The 20,643-nt window shown below is 41.6% G+C and overlaps 1 protein-coding gene across 1 annotated transcript in view; it reads left to right on the forward strand.

Annotated features, from left to right (window-relative positions):
• The first annotated feature begins 1,165 nt into the window (after window positions 1–1,165).
• SASH1 (SAM and SH3 domain containing 1) overlaps window positions 1,166–20,643 on the forward strand; it is an 844,241-nt gene continuing 824,763 nt past the window's right edge. Inside the window, exon 1 of the mRNA XM_075924386.2 lies at window positions 1,166–2,329. Within this exon, the coding sequence (XP_075780501.1) occupies window positions 1,841–2,329 (489 nt within the window). The 5' untranslated portion in view covers window positions 1,166–1,840. The remainder of the gene's footprint in view (window positions 2,330–20,643) is intronic.

The raw sequence follows: 20,643 nt of genomic DNA on the forward strand, positions 1-20,643 counted from the left end.
TGCGGGGGGGTCGGTAGCCGCTGCTTTGCGAAGGGCCGTGGGGGAGAAGGAAGGAACAGGGAAGGGAAGCAGCAGGAAGACCAGCTGGGGGCACGAACCCTGCACTTTCTCTGGCGCGCACAGATCTCAAACTGTTCCTTCTTCCAAGCCTGGGGCCAAGTTTGTTGCTGCTCCGGGGCTGAAGCAGACGCCCAAACGCTGCGAACAAGCCAGCCCAGGGGAGAGATTTCCCCAGCTGCAGCCCGTTATCCCGAGCACTCTGCTCCCTTCCCCGCCAGCAGCCGCGTTCACATCCCACGCAGAGCGCTGCAGGCTCTCAGCCGGGGCTGTTGCAAGGGGGGGATGACCTGCCCCGAAGTCCCTCTGCAGCCCCACCTCTGTTCCGGCAGTCCCGGGCCCCTGTCGCTGGAAAAGTACAGCAGCGCTGCTGAGTAGGGGATTGCCTCGGGCGGCCTTGCTTAGGGGCCCGCCCGTTGTCCGGTGGTTTGGAGCCGGGGGCTGCGCGAGAGCGCAGGAGGCAGGTGTGGGCAGTGCGCGCACAGACGAGGGGAGGAAACAGCAAGTGTTAGGAGGGGGAGAACACCCCCCCCACACACACACACACACACACGTGTGCCCGGGATAAGGAGTAAATCTGCTCCCCTTGCTTTCTGGGCGGGGGAAGGAGACGAGTCCGCGGTGCGGTATCCCGGGAGCGGCGGTCACGCACACCCATCCAGGGAAGCCAAAACCCGCTAGAAACAAGAAGACAGCGGGGCCAGGCGAGTAACCTGCTGCCCCTCAGCTCAGTCCCCAAGAAGACAAACCGTAGCTGCTGCCGCCGCTCATGAATACACAAGGTAGGCGGGCCGCCTTGCTCACCCAAACAAACCCTCAGCAGCACCGCGTGCGGCTCCCTCTCCGACTGCTGCCTTTTTGGCGCTCGGCAGCTTCGCCTCCGCCCCTCCAACAGAGGCGCCCCCGGCCACCCGGTGTGTCAGTGCCATGCACGAGAAAGTTGGGAGCGGAGTGAAGGTGGGGGCTGGATGCTGAAGAGATTTTCCCCCTCCCCCAGGACTGCGCGGGGAAGGTGGGTTTAAAGGCGGAAGGGAGGAGAGGGAGGGTGGAAAACTGTTGAATTTCTGGGGTTTGCATTAGCGACGCGCCTTGGCTATCCCCGCGGAGATGAAAGAGAAGTGGGGAAAGTAACTCGGGAAAGTGAGCGGGCTTGTGCTCCAATCCGAGCGGCGCCTTTTGGGAAAGAAAAGGGAAAATAGAAAAGAAAAGGGAAAGCAGCGGCGTGCACGCCCTGTAGAGCGAGCTAGCAGACACATGCTGGGCGAGCGGGCAGGCTCGTACTCTTCTTCCTCAAGTCAACAAGGGTCGTTTTTTGAAAGAAGCAGCGCATAACAATCGGAGGTGCGCCGTGCAACAGGGGGGAGGGGGGAAGGAAGAGAGGAATGAAGTGGAAAAAATAAAATCAGGAGGAGGCGGAGAAAACACCGTGACAGCGAATTACTTCCAAAAAGAGAATGGATGTCTGTTGTGACCCAGGATCTTACGGGGTGCGCCCTTAAGCGTGTCCCCCCTTTCTCCAGCCCAAGTCTCCCTTCTTCGGTGGCACTGGCTCCTCTGCTTGGTTGTAGGAGGCAAGAAGCAGCGTCGGCTGCTGTTGTTACTGTTTCTTTGGAGATTTATTATTATTATTCCTGGGGGATGCTGGTTTCCAGACCTTGACTTGTGCAGGTTCCTCTTTTAATTGTATGGCAGATTTTGGCCTGCCGGTTGCTTGTTTTGCAAGAGGAGCAGAGAGGCGCCTGGCTTGGATGTGAAAAGTTGGAATTATCATTTTGCAGCGAACATGTGCACCAACATAGTCTATGAGTGGCTGAAGACCCTGCAGCTTTCACAATACGCGGAGTCCTTCGTCGATAATGGCTACGATGACCTGGAGGTTTGCAAGCAGATAGGGGACCCGGACCTGGATGCCATTGGGGTGTCGGTGCCCCATCACAGGCGCCGAATCCTGGAAGCAGTGGTGAGGTTGAAAGAGGAGGACGAGACCGCTGTTGGTCTCTATTTCACCTTGGAGCCTCAGCAACAGCAGGGCTCTTCCTCTCCCTCCCCAGAGATTTACACCAGCCACTTGGTGGAGCAGTATGAGGCTAAGTCCTGGCGGGATCCTAGCCCTCACCGTCGTCCGGGGAATCAGGGGACCTCCAGGAGCCAGAAACTTGGGCGCCGCAGCAGGGAGCTGGTGGTTTACCCCAAGCTGAAACTGAAAATCATGATTAGGGATAAACTCATCCGGGATGGGATCAACCTGAGCAAGCCCCCTTACTCCAACAAGGTAAGGGAGCCCTGTACCCGTGCCCTTCTCGCTGGCCCTTACACTTGAGCTCAGATCAATTACTGATGCATCACAGTCAGGAGTCCTAAACTTGTAAGAAGCAGGAGTTCAAGTATTTCCCATATTTATTTAGGCAGTGAAGTTGAAGAATTAGATGCAAATATTGGTTGACTCTGTTTGGATCTAGGTACCAAATCTGGGCATTTGCTTGAGTAACCTTGATTTGTGTTTGGGATTTGTTGGTACAATAGGTGCAGATAAACTTTTTTGCTACCCTAAATAGAGGGAGTTAAAGTAGTGGGGCCAAAAATTGGCGGAATGTAGCAGGATCCAAATGCTTGGTTTAGGTTTCTCTGGTGCTGTTGTGATGGGATGTGTCAAGATCTTGGTTTGGTTTTTTTATTTATTCTCTTAGTAAAATTGGTTAGACAATAGAGTCCACTTTTATCCTCCCTGTTTTTTCATTATGTCTGGGAATCATAGGGATCATCCATATTGATGAAGGTGTCAGTGTCTGGTTGATATTTTATGACATGCCATGTAAAGATGCTAGAGAATAATTCTTTCTGTTGTTTTTTTATGTATTTATTAGACTTTTTTTTGTGAACTAGAGAGTGGTATGATTATTTATCAACCATTCCAGGTGTAATTTAGTCTGTGCATAGAATTAACTCAATTTGGAAGGATTACAAAAGTGCAGTTCTTGGAAAAGTATGTTCCAATGTAGTGAAACCGCGTTCTGTGAAAACTGTGGCTATAACTGTGTTCCTTGAAAAAATGAAAATAGTAAAGGAAGGCAAGTTGCAGGTATATGTTACTTGGATTGCTTTAAACCTTTGATGTGTCTTTACTGAAAATATAAGAGAAATAAACATATTGTTAAGTGAAAAGGTCATTGTGTTGTTGTCTTTCACTGAACCTTTTTTAATGTAAGGGTTGTAGTGGATATTTATTTCACAGTTAAGAGAGAGGTCAGTGGTGAGTGCCCCCAGAGAATGTATTGGGACCAGTGGTAGTAAATGTCTTACTTAAAGTTTGGGGTTCTGATTTTCAGAAATACTGAGCACTTACAAATAAATGTGAACTGCATTAGAGTTGTGGGTGCTCAGTGCCTCTGAAAAGCTTTCATGGGGGGGGGGAGGAAATACTGGCAGCTAGTTTTGAAGTTTGCTGAAGAGCCTACATTGGGTTGGTTAGTAAAAGTAAAAATTACAGAGAATATTCCTATGAATGTAACCACCACAGGGATATTGGACATGGAGATATTAAGTGAAACTCAGCTGTTGTAAGTGTAAGCTAATGCCCAGTGTTAAGAGAGTCTAATTTTCTCTCATATGGACTCTGAGCTTGTGGTGGAATAAAGCTGTGCTGTGGGGAATAAAGACTTCACAGATGTCAAAGATGGTTCAATGAAGATGTTTGGCAAGGATGCAGCAGAAACAGTTCAAAACAGGCTGTCTTCGTGCATTTGAAAAGGAGTTGAAAATGAAATGCTATATCTCACAATATACAGCCTCATATTAGGAGCTGTGTCCGGACTTGGTCAGCTCCTGTTAAAATGTAGTTGGAATTGAAAAGCTCCAGCTAAGGTCAATGTAGGTGGTAAGAGATATGTCCCAATTTACAGATGAACAGAGATTGCTACAGCTAGCCTGGAAAGCAGTTACTGGAAAGGAGATTCGGTATTCTGAAGAGTATACGGATGACTTTATGATCATTCAGCTGCAGTAGAACATGCTAATGCTGAAAGGATTTTGGGGTTCAGTTCTTAAATTGATCACATGCTAGAGTCTAGAAGAAAGGCCTCACTTAGTATTGGACAGTTGGCTGGGTCTATTGTGGTGGTAGGGGTTTGTTTGTTGTTCCCCATGTTCATCTGAAAAATCAGGTATTGGCTGTTCCTTGAGGCAGCATACCAAATTGGATGGGTCAGTGGTATGGATCTGAGATGGGAAAGGTTGTATGAATTCTTGTATTGTGTGTAAATACATCATCTTCTGAAAACGTAACTGTGAGTTGGGTTTTTCTCTTGTAAAATTATGATTTGCCTGATTTTTCTTGTTTTCTAAACTGTCATCAAAAGTCTCTCTTTTTCACCCTCTTTTTTTTTTAATCTTTCACTTGAATCTAGAATTTCTAAGTAGTAGTCACAATGTCACTGGAGCTGCATGCTCTCCATTTCTGTAATTATGTTTTATTATTTACCAAAAGAACATTGAGAATAAGTTGTATCCTGGTATTTATGTAGCCTGTATCTTATCAAATACTGTAGATACAGTATATCTATGGTGCTGGAATGTTAAAATACTAAGATACAAATACATGTTATTACAAAAGTTCAAATCTCTGGCTGCTGTTTTTTCTAATTTATGTGTGATGGGTTCAGGCTAACTAGTTTGGGTCAAATCCTGCTCAACTTGTGCAAGTAGTATCAATGACTTTACTAGAAATACTTGTGTGATTAAGTCTGTAGGGTTTTAGCCTTAAATGCAACATACAGCAGTATATAGGAATGGGTGATAAACAGACTGACTGTCTTCAGTTTAAATTTTGTAACTTCATGTCAGCTTGTCTCACCAACTTATTTATTCTTGGATGATATTTTTAGAAGTAATAGAAAAATATCTTTATAAAGCAATACACAGCATATAACGTGAAAAGAAAGTGTAGAGTTAGTTACACATCATGTTGTTCCTAATGTCGTCCGTTACTGCAATTGGTTTTCACTATTCCCCTTGAACCATTTAAAGAAAATAATGCTGTGGTGTGTTATTCAATGGATGTTGTTCAGAGTATCAGAAAATAGCATGCTGCCTTATACCTACTTTGGAAATTGACTTATTATGACAGCAGAACTTTTCTTGGAAATTTATTACTTTAGAAGAAAATCTCTTGTGCCTGTAGCGAAATTTGTGCTATATATATTTTTTTGTAGACGATACTGTATACAGAGTCTGCATTTCAGAAAAAATTTCAAGAATCATCTTCTAAGCTAAGCGTACAATTTGCTGCACAAGTAATAAAACAAAACTTGTCAAGTTTTACTGCTTATTTATTGCATATATTCATCCAGAGCATATATTCATCCAAAGGTGTGCCAATCTGAGAGTAAATATGCTCTGGTGAATAGAACACTCACCATTAGGCAATCTGAGGACTTTTCACATCAGTGTTTATTCTGCTACGTGATTTAGTGCAAGTCAAAGTGTTTTGTCATCTATGGGTGGAAAATGCTGTATAAGAATATATTTATTTTTGGTTTTCTATTTGTTTCCTGAGAATATCTACTGCTTCCATTAAACATGGTTTTGGGAGGACTTCGAGCATCAAATTTTATGCAGGTTGTCTTTTAGGAATTTATTTTTAAATGTTTCTGGGAATTGGAAAAATCACTGCCACCTCTAGTTTGTGTCCTTTAGCTTTCTTTAGTGAACTGTGGACCTGGATGACCCTAATTGAATATATATCTTAGATAGGAATGTACGGATAAGGCCATGTAGAGATATCATTTGCATATTTTGGTTTTTTTTTTCTGGTGAGGTATGCTCATCAGTAGAGAGAAACAATCTGGCTGCTATTTCTTTTGACTCTGAACTAACAATGTGTAGTCCCAAATTAAAAGTATTTGTCATTACTACTTGGCATAATTTAATATGACTTGCTTTAAGAAGAATGAATTTTGAATTCAAGCTGTTTGCCTAGGGGGATCTCAGACACCTCGGAGCATCGTTATAGTGTATTTACATGGGAGTTAGAGCAAGACAGCACTTTTTCTATTTTTTTAAAGAGATAAACTGACTGAGGAAACCTTCACAAAAGCGCAATTTTGGCTCTTGACAATAGTGCTCTTGCATTTTGAAAGTGTTTTCAAGTCTCCTGTATCTGACTGATCATATGCAGAAATCACAGGTATCAGTGAGATTTTAAAGAGTTGGTAGATTTCTCATTTACATTTGGACTCAGTCCTGCAGTTGCTTTATACATGGAGGTCTCACTGAGATCAATGGGAGCTCCGTGTATGGGATTGCTGTAGAGTAGAGCAATTGATTTGTGTGAAAACAATGTTGCTGGCTTAAAAAAAAAATTCAGAGAAATCTTTCTTTCCATAGAATTCACATCTGCAATTTTTAATTATCTTCTTTTCTGATAGATGAGGGAATTACAGGTGATGCAAAGCAACTATTGGGAAATGAGTCTCATAGTGAAAAGGAGCCAAAAGGAATTAAAATGCTGGAATCCATTACAGGCAGTCCCCGGGTTACATGGATCCGACTTACATCAGCTCCCTGCTTACAAACGGGGTGAGGCAACTCCGCACTAGCTGCTTCCCCCCAGCAGATCAGGGAGACGCGAAGCTAGCACCCCCCCCCCTCTCCCCAGCAGGCCAGGGAGACGCGGAGCGGCTTTTCTCAGCAGACACCTCAGCTTGAGAATAAAGGACTGAGGGAAGTGAGGTGTGGGAGAATAAAACTGAGCTCTGGAGATATGTTTGGCTAGAGTTTTCCCTACAATATGTACCAGTTCCGACTTTCATACAAATTCAACTTAAGAACAAACCTACAGTCCCCATCTTGTATGTAACCCGGGGACTGCCTGTATATATTCATGAAATGAAGCATGGTATTGACTTACCTTGCCTATCTTATCTCTGGCTCAAAATACCAGAAGCAGAGTGTGAAAGGAATCTGCCTTATGAAAAATAGGAAGGAAAAGTGAAAAGTAACTTTTTTTTTCAGGAACAAGTGAGCAGAATAAAAATTTCATTGCGGGGTCTCCAAAATGAAGAGGCGATGCATATCTTCTCCAGGGAGGAGGAAGAGTGTTAGCAACCAAATCAGATTAACAAAGCTAAGGTCCTAGTTGCTTTATTTAAACACTTTTGATGAGCTCAGAGCAAAGCAGACTATTTCAACACTCTGAGGAGTAGTGGTAGTGCAGATTTTTTTTTTAGCCTATATCTAATCTAAAGTCTATGGACAACCCTTCTTAATTGCTACTAAAATGTTACTGTGGTATGGGACAGGGAGTCACCACTTCTGTCAATATAAAAACAAGTGACAATATATAACTATGGAACATGTCAAGAGCAATTAAGTATTCTATTTATCTTATATATAGCTTAAGTGACATCTAATAGTATAGTGAAATTTCATTACTGCTTCTAATTGAAATGAAAGACCTGACCTGTTCTTGATGAACTTTATTCAATTTTTCTTCCACTCAGAATTCCAAGTACATACAAAATACATTTGGTAAAGCCATAAATACATTAAAAATAACCCCAGAAATTAAGATGATTTGCTTAGCAGCAATAAACTTGTACTGATGTAGATTTCAGTATTTATTAGAGAGAGTTCTCATAAAACCATGTACTGTGACATAGGCTTGTGTGACCTTTTCTTAATTCTCAATATGGTTCCAGACTACTCATTTTCAGTATGCTTGGAAAGTGTATACTAAAATTAACATTACATCTGAGGTCATAACACTGGGAGTGCATGCAAATGTTCAAAATGGATAAACTGGATTCAAAGGAGCATCTCTGAAGACATCTACCCATGTCTCTCTCCAAAGTTTAAGGTGTATGTTAAGAAAATTCTTCAGTTACACTATCCTATAATTAGGTTTGTCAACTAACTACTGTGATATTGGTTTCTATATGTTTACAGCCTGGATATTAGATCAGAAATAAGTTTACTATCTAAAATATTCAGTATTCTCTAACTACTCTCTGGGGCCTGTAACAGAAAATTTGGTCAATGCTTTATAAAGAAACAAATGCAGTACGGTGTTGCGCTTTGCAGAAGTGGCAACCCTCACTCATCTTGTTGCTTTGAATGTTGCAGTAGAATGTTACAAAATATATCTTAGGGCAGGAAATCTAAAACTTTATTACACCGTGGCCCTCTTCTGACCCAACCTCCGCCTCCCCCTTTAAAAAAACCCAGCCAACCAAACACTATGTGATCCTAGAATGGGGACTGAAGCTTGAGTCCTGCCACCCCAAACAGGGAAGTCAAAGGCAAAACCTGAGCCCCATCCCCCTGAGCCTTAGGTGGGGGGTCTGTACCCTGAGCCTCACCACACAGGGCTAAAGCCTTTGGCAAATCTAATGACAGCCTTGGCAATCTCATTAAAATGGAATCAGAACCCCAAAGTGGCATCCCAACTAGGGATGTTAAATTTTGACTAATCAGCTAATGGAGTACTTGATGGACTTTTCCACTGACTACTCAATTTACTCAGTAAGGGGGGGCACTTGCTATCCCGGCTGCACTTCTGCCTTTTAAATGTAGCAAGAGCCTTCTGGGGCTCTTGCTACATTTAAAAGGCAGAGGCGCAGCCAGGAACCGAGGGTAAGCAGGGACTCAGCAGTGGGGAACCCAGGGTGAGTGGGGACTTAAGCAGTCCCTGCTTGCACTGTTTCTCTTGCTGTACCTCTGCCTCTTCTGCCCTGCCCCTGCAGAGATGATGCTGTAGGGAATGGGCTTTTAAGCTGGCTTCCCCCAGCACCAGTTCCTGCTCCTTCCCCCCTCCCTCGCCTAGAAGCAACTAGTCAAGTAATGACTCAACTACGCAATAAGCCTAGACTTAGCGGGTAGTTGACTAGTCTCTTACATCCCTAATCCCAACCTGCAGTTTGAGAACCACTGCCTTAAGGAAAGCTGCCCATTGACAAATATAGTAATGCATTAAGTGGTAACAGTGTTTTCATGGCAATAAATTAACAAAGCTGAATGCAATATTTATGAAATGGAAAAGAAACCACTGAAATTTCCTGTTGGCGCGTGCGTGTGTGTGTGTAAGAACGTATCCAATATACCACCTCAAATATAGGAAACTAGACTACGAACCATACTTCATAGAATTACAGCAAACATACTGGAAAAAATGCTGACTTTTCCTTCCTATCCTACTATACTATCAAGGTAACAAGTTACAGTATATGAGTATGTAGTACCATATTGTACTATGAATTTAGCTTATTTCTCAATATTGATCAACAGTCTTAGGCCTGTAGTAGCCTTTAAAATGTTTTAGTCTTTGTGCTACAGGGTAGGGGACCTGGATAGGGTACCTCAAGGTTAGGTGGGGCATGAAAAAGTGGAAGTACTAATTCTGCAGCATGCTATCTCCTTTACTTCAATCCTATGGTCATCCTAGTGCATCCATAATGGGTTCTGTGGAGCAGGACAGGAAGACCTACGGATAGTCCTGTACTATGCAGGGGTAGGGAACACTTTTTGGGTCAGGAGCCGCTGACCCACAGAAAAATCAGTTAGGGGCTGCACACAAGTAAGAAGCAAAAAACCTCACCCTCTCAAAAAAAAAAAAAATTGACATGACCCCTGACTGAGGAGAAAGACATTACCCCCCATTTCTCTTGTACACCAGGACTAGAGAGGCCCAGCGTACTAGATTTTGTGTGCTCCAGCCCCTCAGGGGGGCTGCAGCACCAGCACAGGCGCCTCAGTTCTTGGGAAAAGGGACCTTGAGCCTTGGGGGCCAGATCCAGGTAAGCCAGAGGCTGGATGCATCCCCCGGGCCTGAGGTTCTCCATTCCAGCTATATGGCATCATTTCCATTTTCCCTATGTCTCAGGGATGTACCTAATTTAAAAAAAAAAAAAACTAAAAAACTAGCCCCATCAGAGGGAAGGAATGGAAAACATGTACTTTAACGTGAAGGTGGTGAGTGTGAAACCCAGGCTCTGCTGAAGTCAGTGGGAATTTTCCCACTGATTTCAGTGAAGCAAGGAATTTACCCTAAGGCTCAATATGCGTTCAGAGATCTGTCTGAATCCCGGAATATATACATTTTAGAGGGTACAAATCTCCTACCTGTTCTGTAAATCTCTGTATCTGGTTATAATAATTCAGAGGTATAGTCCTCACAACATTTGTGATATAAAAACCCTAACAAAATTAACAAATATTTCTAAATTTGGATAACCATCAATGTCCAATCCTCAGGAGCACTGACACTCTCAGGACATAGTAGTTCCATCTTTTTTTTATTGAGATCTGTTAGGCAGCCCCATTATCAACACACAAGTTCACCAAATTCTGCATATTGGTCATCCAGTCTTAGCCAATGCCATTTCCCCTCTTTTGGCAGAAGTCCTTCTCAATATTGGTGCCCAGGAGAAAATAGAAATAATATGTATATAAAACTTATCATTTTGGATTTCCCCATTTAAAGGATGAACCTTCTTCCCACCCTTGAGCCCCTCAGCTCTGATAAGCCTATTGTAATGGAACTGTGGGGTTTAGTACAAAAGAAAAATAGGAAAAAATATTTTTATTTACTACAGTAATAAGATTGTGGAGAAACATGGATCATCCAGAGTACAGATGGAAATTGCCACCCAAGGGTTTGGGTTTGTTGTTGGTAGCAGGAATTTACTAAGACATTGTACTTTTTTCTCAAGGTATAGTTAACACATAATGTAAATTAGAAGAGTAGATAGGAATTATTCTGGCAGTGCAAATTATCTCATTTAGAGGGAGCTTCAGGAGGCAAACTATTTCCCTGCTGCCTGTGACTGACAACTCTGGTCCTGCCCCTAAGCTGCAAGCTGGAAAGAACCTGTTATAATGGATCTGTGAACCTTATTACGTCAAGAAGGGATATTTTCAGATATGCACTGATAAATTTTCTTATTTCTCTCCCCTGTGAACTGTTTTCTCAGATACAGGAGAATTTAGCACCTTAATTTTTCAGTCACTATAGTATATAATAATAGTTATAGTAAAGAGGAAATTTGTATTAAACAATTTGATTTGGTGATTAAAAAGCTTTAACTTTTAGAATCTCAATTTATACGCTTATTAAATAATTGCCCATGCCCCACATTCTTACACCTTCTCTAATTTCCTGCTACTGTGACCATTTAAATTGACAAAAATAAAAAAGCTTACAAATAAATCAGCGTATTAATCAAAACTATAAAAAATGAGTTCTGCCAAGTCTATGCATATAGGAACTGAAGGAAATTACAGGGTCAGTTCTAAGCTGAGGCATATCCATGTGCCTCACTGTATTTCTTGAAATGTGCAGTAGGAGATTTTTCAGCAGACAGGAATATTATTTGTCACAGATTGGAAACGAATATGTAATATCCCTTACTTAAGATTTACTTACTGTTTTGGGAGCCCTACTATGCCAGGGAGAAAGGAATGAGCTAAGAATAGGTTGGTAACAATAACTGTTGAAATGTCCTGTATTGTCTGTTTAAATTAGACCCTTTGCTCTGTTTTTAACATAGCTATCTGGTTCAGTTTCTGTGTCTAGGATAATATGACATTTTACACTGATACCCTTATCTTGACAAATGTGATGTACTATATACTGGGATCTCCATTTATTACAATAGTGTGGCAGTATGATGTTCACATTGCCATGTTATTTTAAAAACGGTTTGAAACGGGAAGTGGTACAGGGGCAAACCATCTCCTACACTGCTGCTATGCTGGAATGCAAGATGAACTAACCTGAAATAATTTTTATATTGAAGGTTGTTAGTACAGTATAGTAACATGTTACTTGCAGTCACTAAAAGGTTTATATTATTCAGATAGGATACCAGAGAGAAATCTGTCATTTATCTGCTGATCCTCTACTGTTGACCGTTTCAGTGGGAACGGGGAGTAGAAACTGTCAGTCATTTGGGAGTTGAGTAGTTAGGATTGTTCCTCAGTCTAAAAATGCTGGTCAGATGAGACGAGAGTCAAAATTACAGATGATTAAAAAAACACAACAAAAACCAGTCAATCACGTGTTGTCTTGCTTATCTTGATGGACGCTATTAATGTTCAAGGATAGGGGTCTTTCAGTGTGTCTCCCTGTCAGATTTGGGGGGCCAAATTCAATGGGCTTGAGACCATAAGTCCAGGGGAATTTTTCCAGTGCCTATAGTTGGAACCAAGATTTGGCCTACAGCATTCAAACTCAAATCTGGTAACCAGCATATTCCAACCAACTGCAGTTACTGTGCTGGGGCACGGGGACGATAATGGTAGCAACAACAACAACAAAAACCACTGACTACCAATTCTGAAAGGTCTGAAACACTTAAATATCAGCACCTCAAGTTGCATGAAGAAGAAAAGAAAACAGCATGGCAGTGTCTTCCCCATATTCCATATGTTCACACCAGGATGGACTGATTTAAATCAAAGTGATATAAATCATGATTTTAAATAATTGATTTTAATTGTTTTGCATCTTCAACTTTTATTCATTTTTCTTAAATAAAAGTTTGACTTTCTTTGGTTAATAACCATGCAACTGGTTGATTAACAAATAAATACAGCCATGGCACTTCTTTTTGCTAGCCAGAAAGATGTGCTCTGTGTAGACATGGTGCATATACAGGAATTTACATTTCACTGCTTTTGGAGGGTGTGCTTTGTACTCCTGCCAGAGCCCCAGGTCTGTGGAGCTGTCATCTCCTGCCATGGCCCCCGAGCCTGAGGAACTTGGGGCCTGAGGAGTTCTGTACCTCCACCAGTTAGTGCTCTGCCCCTGCTTTCCCTGACTTGTGAATGCCCTTGATTGATACACATTTATTTAAGCTACCGTATGTCTTAAATTTTTGTTAGATTTTTTTTTTTTACTCGTGATTTGTATAAAGTGTGTATTGGATAGAAATTCAACTAAAAGAAGTATTTTTATTTAAAAATAGATGAGCTCGATCCATAAGGAAGTTTATCAAACCATGGTTCGCATTGAAAGCAAATTGATTTACTAAACAAAGGACTAATTCTCTATAAGTGAACTGAACTGATTGTTTCTGGTCACAATGTATGTTAGGATTTTAGAGTTAGTAGATTTCACCCTTTCACAGCAAGTGGTGTGGTTTTTTTTTTTTTAAGTTCTTGAAAAGGAAGAGAGAAACCAGATTTCCTGCATTTTCAACTCTCACAAGGCTTCTTTGAACAAACTATCATTGAACTGCAATAAAGAAAATATTGACTGTGCCCCTGCAGAAGAGGCCACTGTTGTAAAAAGCTTGTTTAGCAGCTCAACAAACTCTGGTTCCAGGTGCTTATCGGTAGGGATGTAAAATCCTGTTTTAATTGGTTAAATGTGAAAGTTTAACTGGTTAGCCAATTAAAAGGAGGGACACTCCAGCCCAGCTGAGCAGGAGCAGCCCCTGCCTGCGAAGTGCCTGGGCCTGCTACAGATGGAGGTGACTCCAGACACCCAGAGCAGGCCCTACCAATGACTTGCCAGGGCTGCTGTGGACACGCTCTGTTCTGCGCATCTGGCCCATAGTGGGTGGGGAGTTGCTCCAGCCCTTACACGTTAACTAGAACAAGTAAGCATTATCAGATAAATGTGTAGCTTACCAACTAACCTTTCACATCCCTAATAGTAAGTGACTGTCTTCCAAGTTCAGTGCTTTGACTTCCTTTAATATTTGGCAGTAAACATATTACTCTAATATGATTTATTTGTAGTTAAATTATTGTGATGGTTTATAACAAGTTTAGGCCTTAATACTTCTTGTCAATTTCAAATTATATTTTAAGTAGTTTTATTTTAAAAGTGCATTTAATTTAAATACATACTTATTTAAATAAATATGATTTTTACTCTGTCTCCCCTGCACTCTCACACCATAGTTCTCACTTTTATAAACACATGAATAAGTTTCTACAAAGTTAGCATTGGAGAGTTTGATTGAAGTCTCTTAAGTAACAGTTGAGAGTGGAGGTGTGCTAATGCTATCTGAAAAGCCAGAAGCAGTGAGACATCTGATATAATCCAGGACCTGTGAAGCAGTTTAAATTGCACAATCCTCCAAATACTTCCCTTTACTGACAAGGATTGTCTTTGTTTTATTGATGTTGAGTCACAGGTCGAAGTAGGGAAGTCAGATATGTGGCATTAGGGAGATCATTATTGGACTTCAGTGTCCTCTTCTGGTGACAATGTTTTTTTAAAAAAGGATGTTAAATTGGAAAACAATGTTCAAAAAACAGCTACAACTATAAATCAAGATAAGTTTTAAATTTCTTAGCTTTTTAAATTAGAATTCTAAGAAATTACACAGCAGTTACAGAGTTTCAAAAGTTAAGAAATTTTCCACCATCCTCTAGTAAGAAATGCTTGCTTTGTACCAAGATATCTAGTGGCAATGTATTAACTAGTCCTGACTCTGTGCATGGATGAGTCTCCCTGTTGTAAAGTTGGAAGTTCCATCTGCAGATCCCATGATTAGTCCAGCAAAGTCTCTTCCGTATTCAATAGAAAATATCAGAAGAAAGTGCCATAGGACTGGCAATACTTACCCTTGGGAATAGCTATTCAAGGTGCCTGTGTATCTGTTCTGATAACACTTCTAAAATACATTTGAGAGACATTAGGAGAATCAGGGCCCTTTAATGTTATGCTGTGGTTACTCTTTAATCCCAGCCTCCATGGATCAAATTCCATCCGTTGCTGCAGGCCATACTTCACAAGCAACTCAATTTAAAACTCTTCCTCATGGAAGAGCCATGGGATTAATAAAAAGAAAACCTAGAAGAGGCAATTGTTCCACAAAAGAACAGTCAAGAAAGGTCTGAGAATCTTGTCATACTTAACTATTAGCATGCCAAAAAACAGAAGACATTTAAAATGGTTAGGAAATATGGTTGAAATGAATGGTTCTGAGGAATCAAGAAAACAGAGGCAATTCTTTCCAACCAGTTTATCCTGTTCAATAGAAATTGTCAGACTCTCCGTATGAGGCTCAAAGAGGGGGGAGGCTGTTTTCAAATGGAGGATTTTTAATTTCTTATGTACGATGTTAAAAATTATTTACTCCTCAGAGATTAAGTTGGAAGAGGAAGAAATTGAAAAGGATACAGTTAAATATTTTCCATCTAGTTCTAAAATATAAACCTGCTTCATTTCATGCAGGCAAAAACAAGAAATTATAAAATGGCAATGGGCTCTTTGACAAAAAGCACAAGATAGATGTAACTTCTCTTTCTAAAATGGAAGTGGTACTTCCTCAGACTCCTGTCGCTAGGCTGCAGCCTGGGGTTCATTCAGGCCAGAGCTCCCCAGGTTTACCCTGCCTTTCCCCAGCACTGGTCTGTCCAAAGTACCCCCTGCTAGCAGGCAGGTAGGTCCCTTTCACTCCAGAACAGGAATGAGATTGAGCTCCCTTTACTTACCTACCCTTCTTATAGGGCCTAGTCTAGCCTTGTTTGGCTGTCTCCTGATTGGCTCGCACCCCTCTTTAGTTAATTTGTGGTATTATTTGTTAATGACATCGTGCTCGTCTTCAGAGACCGAGGTAATCTATTCTTAAAACAAGTATAGAACAGACAGTAACAGAGCAATTCTCTCTACTCCATCCTACCTATACACCAGAAAAGATGATCAAATGCCTAAGTAATATACAAGTTTTAAATAGAAAAGTAGTCTGCAAGCAAATCTCTGTGTGTTTTGAGAGGATAGTTCATACATCTGTGTCCTTCTAGTCTTTGGCATTTCTGCTTAGATGACCAGAAAAAGTTCTGATTTTATATAGGTTGAAATTTCTGTGCATTACTGTTTGGCTGCGTCTAGACTGGCATGATTTTGCAGAAATACTTGTAACGGAAAAGTTTTTCCGTTACAAGTATTTCCGCAAAAGAGTGTCTAGATTGGCACGGATGCTTTTGCAAAAGTGCTTTTGAAAGCATCTGTGCCCAGTATAGACGTGCTTTTGCGCAAGAAAGCGCCGATGCCCAGTTTAGCCATTGGGCTTTCTTGTGCAAAAAATTAAGGTGCCTGTCTACACTGGCCCTCTTGTGCAAATATTCTTGCGCAAGAGGGCTTATCCCTAAGTGAGCGCGTCAAAGTATTGCCGCAAGAAGCACTGATTTCTTACATTAGAACGTCAGTGCTCTTGCGCAAATTCAAGCGGCCAGTGTAGACAGCTGGCAAGTTTTTGCGCAAAAGCGACTGCTTTTTTGCAAAATCTTGCCAGTCTAGATGCACCCTTTGTGTTTTATTGTTTTATCTATTGTAATAGCTTTGTATTTAAATACATCAACATTTGTGTGTTCATACTTCAACTTCAAATACAGACAATAATTTGATTCTGTTATCACATAGATAGGGATGATATTATGAGGATATCGGAAGGTTTGCATAAATAAGCAAATACTACTGATTTTTTTTAAATATGCTGAATTAACTCCATTCATTTTTTTGGCCCTTTTGTAATATGAAACTGATAGACATTTAGAGAACATTTGTTGTTCTGTTGTTGTTCATGTTTAGAGGGAAGAACAGTATGTCTTCTATGAAGAATGTATTGCTATTGTTTAAACTGTTTAATTTATTACAGTGATGTTGTATTAATAACTTTTGAAACTTTTTTCTGCTTTAAATAATTATTTGAATTACAAGTAGCATGTTTATGGTGAGCAGTACACTGTAAGACCACTGTCACAGGTGCACATGTTTTATGTTACCAGGTTCTAGGGCATAATGTTAGTGGGAGAGAACTTTGATTACTGTGGTTTATTCATCTGCATTTCTTTAGCAATATAAAATGTATCACAACACTGATCATGTTAAAATGTGATTTCTGCATTACACATACGTAGCCAGAATTGATTAAATAAAGAAAACTGTGCTAACCACAGATGTGCCTCAAATGTTTTCCCCCTTCATTAACTAAATTTCCATTTGTCAGATGATGTCCATATGCTTAATCATTGATATACCTGGCTGTTTCATTAATTACCATTGTTAGAAAATACGGTAGGCGTTAGACACAGATAGTGTTGTGTTACAGAAATATGTGTGTATGCTTTCAACAGGAGAAATTAATATGTTTTTGTTTTATCTTTATATTATTATTAAAAATAATCTATTTCAAAGAAGTTTGAAAGTGAGAATATGTGACTGATTGAAATGCTTCTCTATCAGACTGGACTCCCCCTTAAACACCAGTTTGATGTATCAGGTAAGACTACTGTGGCTTCAGAGTTAAGTGCTACCTATTAATCTTGCCTCCCTCCTGTGGTAAGATTTTCAAAACCAGGGGGAAAGCTGCTCTAATCTATTTTTGGTATTTGAAACCTGACCCTTTATCATTGAAGTTGATAGAAGTTTCTCCATTGATTTTATTGGGAACAGGCTGCACAGCACTAGTCAATCTATTGTCACTGTGCTAAATGTAATAATGTAGAATTGCATAACATTGTCCAAAGACATGATTGTGGATGCTGCTTCTTGTCCTGTCCCCCCTCCAGTCTGTGAGGCTTTGCTTAGTATTTTAAAAATGTATGAATGAAATGTATTAGTCCCTAGTTACATGAATTTGTCTCTGGAAGAAGGCTTAAGTCTTCTCACATTTCTTTGAAAAATGAGTTCTCTTCAGGGTGTCAGAACAAGAGATGTGCTGCATACTGAGAAGCTGTCGCTCCTCTTGCATTATGAGATTAGCAAGGCCCTTTTCTCATCCCACATTTTTTTTTTTCTTCAAAAAGATCACTTCACAGAATTGTTGACCAGCATGCTGTCAAACTGTGTGCCATGGCTGTGGCTGCTTTAATATTTTTGGTTGTAATGTAAGGGAGCCAGTGAGTGGAAAAATTACATGCAAAGAATGTTCAAGGGACTATGTCATGAAAGCCGTTCATAAAAGACTATATGCAAAAATGCTGGCAACTGCATCTTGGTTATTTACTGTCACTGGGCAATTTTTCTTCTTGCAGGAATGGGAAAACCTTTTTCTGTCATGGAGGCCTCTGACAAAATAATTAGCTGCATGTCACAGACCGCCCCACAGGGTGAGAGGGGAAGGGCTGGGGCTTTCCTTACGCTCTAGGATGGAGCCAGAAATAAGGGTTGGGATGTGGGAGGGTTTGGATGTGGGAGGGTTGTGGGCTCTGGCTAGGCGCCACTTACTCAGGCGGCTGTGGGTCAGGTGGCACAGGGACTGAAGCAAGCTCCCCCCTGCCCTGGCCCCATGCCATCCCTGGAAGCAGCCATAATGGGGCCAGATTGCTCTGAGCTATGTGCACTAGTCCTACTCTCAGGCGCCACCTCCACTGCTCCTATTGGCTGCTCCTATTGACAGTAGGACCTTGTGGGGGTGCCTGTGGGCAGTAGCAGGCGCATGTGAACTCTCACAGCTGAGCTTCCCTGATCGCCCCTGCACTTATGGGCCACAGGAACAGCCAGCCAGCCTGACACACCCACAGCAGGACTAGCTTGCTCTTCTGACTCCATCCCAGGGGCTGCTCCAAGCGTCGGGGCTTCTGGCCTGCAGCACATATACTTGCAAAGGACTAGGTGAAATTAAGCATGGGGCCAGAGGTTCCCACACCCTGGCATAAAACATAACATAAGTCCCATGTCTTAGCAGCTGCTTTCTAATTTTCAGGCTTCTGTTTAGGACAGGGCTACTCAATATGCATGCAGCCTGTGGCCCATTTGTTTGCGGCCCATGGTCAGTTTGGGTTTACGCAGGTGTCAACATGTGGCCTGTGGGTGGCATCCTTTAAACATTGCCTCCATTGGCATCCTTTGCCGGCAAGCCATCTTCCAGGCAGGGTGAGCATTGAAAGATACAAGCGGACAGGCTGGCTGGAACAGACAGGTACAGGGTGTTGGCATTTTAGGCCCCACGGAAGAGGTGCCAGGAGTGACAGGGGTGACAGGGCATTGTGTGAAAGAAGCTATTTGCATATATATTTGCATGTATATGCAACCACACTTTAAGTTGCAGTCCTCAGCATGTGCTGTAAGTATCATTGATTCCCCCAGGGCTTTCAAAGTTGAGTAGCCCTGGTTTAGGATATTTTTACTTATTTAGAACGTACAGGGGCAGCCTGTGACCATAGGCAGACTCGGCGGTTGCCAGTGGCGCTGCTGGCCCGGGATGCCCGATGATGACGTCATGGGGTGCCCGATGATGACGTCACGGGCGCCTGGGTGCCCGATGATTATGTCATGGCCATTGACGGCTGTGCAGGTGGGGGTGCTGATCGCGCCTTCCGCCCGGGGCGCCAGCTGCCACAGCTGGTCTCAGGCCGCTCCTGAGAACATAGTATGCATTGTGGTCAGCCAGACTGTTCTCAGGTGAAGACACTGCGAGTCAAACAAAGTCTAGCAAACTAGGATGAGACACTTCAGTATGTCTTTTGAACTTAAACATCAGAGATCACTAGATCAAAAATAGATGATGATGATAAAATGTCTACAGGTGATTTTGACAGTGATGGACTGTTCAAAGAACCATCCCTGGCAGCTTCACTGAATTGTCCTCATATGAACAAGGAAATGTCACATGATTTAAAACAATACATTTTAATTAATCAGATTTTTTTACATTTATTTTAATATTTTAATGATGCATAACTTAAAAAAACTAAAGACACTATTTTTTTCTATTTGCACCAATTCATTTCCCATTACAAGCCAGTATTTGGGGACTGAAAGGGTAGTGCAGGAAGGAGGGTTTTGTTTTCCATTATGAGCTGCAGAACTGTGTGTTAATGTTTCCATAACATGGTGTCAGGATTTTCCTGTTGCCCCATCCTGTTAAGAGGTGTTGGAACACTACAGGTGAATTAGTGCTATCTCACTTGGGCAGGAATGGGTCACTGTACCTCACTCTAACTTGCTCTTCGGTAGAGAGAGCGAGAGCCTGAGGGATTAAATAGTATGAAAAGCTAAGCTTGAAGAAAAGGCATATGCTAAGATAAAGAAACTATAAGAGCAGCAAGCCTTGAGGAGGCTGAGAGTTAACATTGTATTATTTTGGAATTATGTACTTTCAGGAGAGATGACTTTTTGACTCTAAAATGTGATGGTGGATTTTGTTTGGAGACGGGTAATTCTGGCCCACTGACTTGTCCTTTCAGTGCCAAGTGGAAAATTTGTCAGACATTAGAGCTAAAACATTCACATTTCCTCTTTATTAGTAATGTGGTGATAGAGTATTCTTTGGCAGGAGGCCATTTAACTGTTTTCTCTCCAGAGTTTCTGGTTTATTGCAAGAGTGGCAGATATAATTTGAGACCTTATGGGTTTCATACTTATTTACACTAATGCCACTTTACATCACTCTAGGATTGTAAAAGCATCTTAGTGGAGGCATTTACTTTAAGGCCCATATTCACGCCCAGAGCAATATAAAGTGGTATTAATGACATGTAAATGAGAATTGGGCCCTTAGGTTCCCAAGTATTGTTAGGAGTTTTCAAATGCTGGAAAACTGGAACAGGCTTGTTTCCTTAGATTAGCTTTGCATTTAAATCACAGAGATGGATGTTGTTGGCAGCTAGTACCTGAAAGAGATGTAAAGGATG

Source organism: Pelodiscus sinensis, chromosome 3 (assembly GCF_052426305.1).
Source record: "Pelodiscus sinensis isolate ZL-2025 chromosome 3, ASM5242630v1, whole genome shotgun sequence".
Classification (NCBI taxonomy): domain Eukaryota; kingdom Metazoa; phylum Chordata; order Testudines; family Trionychidae; genus Pelodiscus; species Pelodiscus sinensis.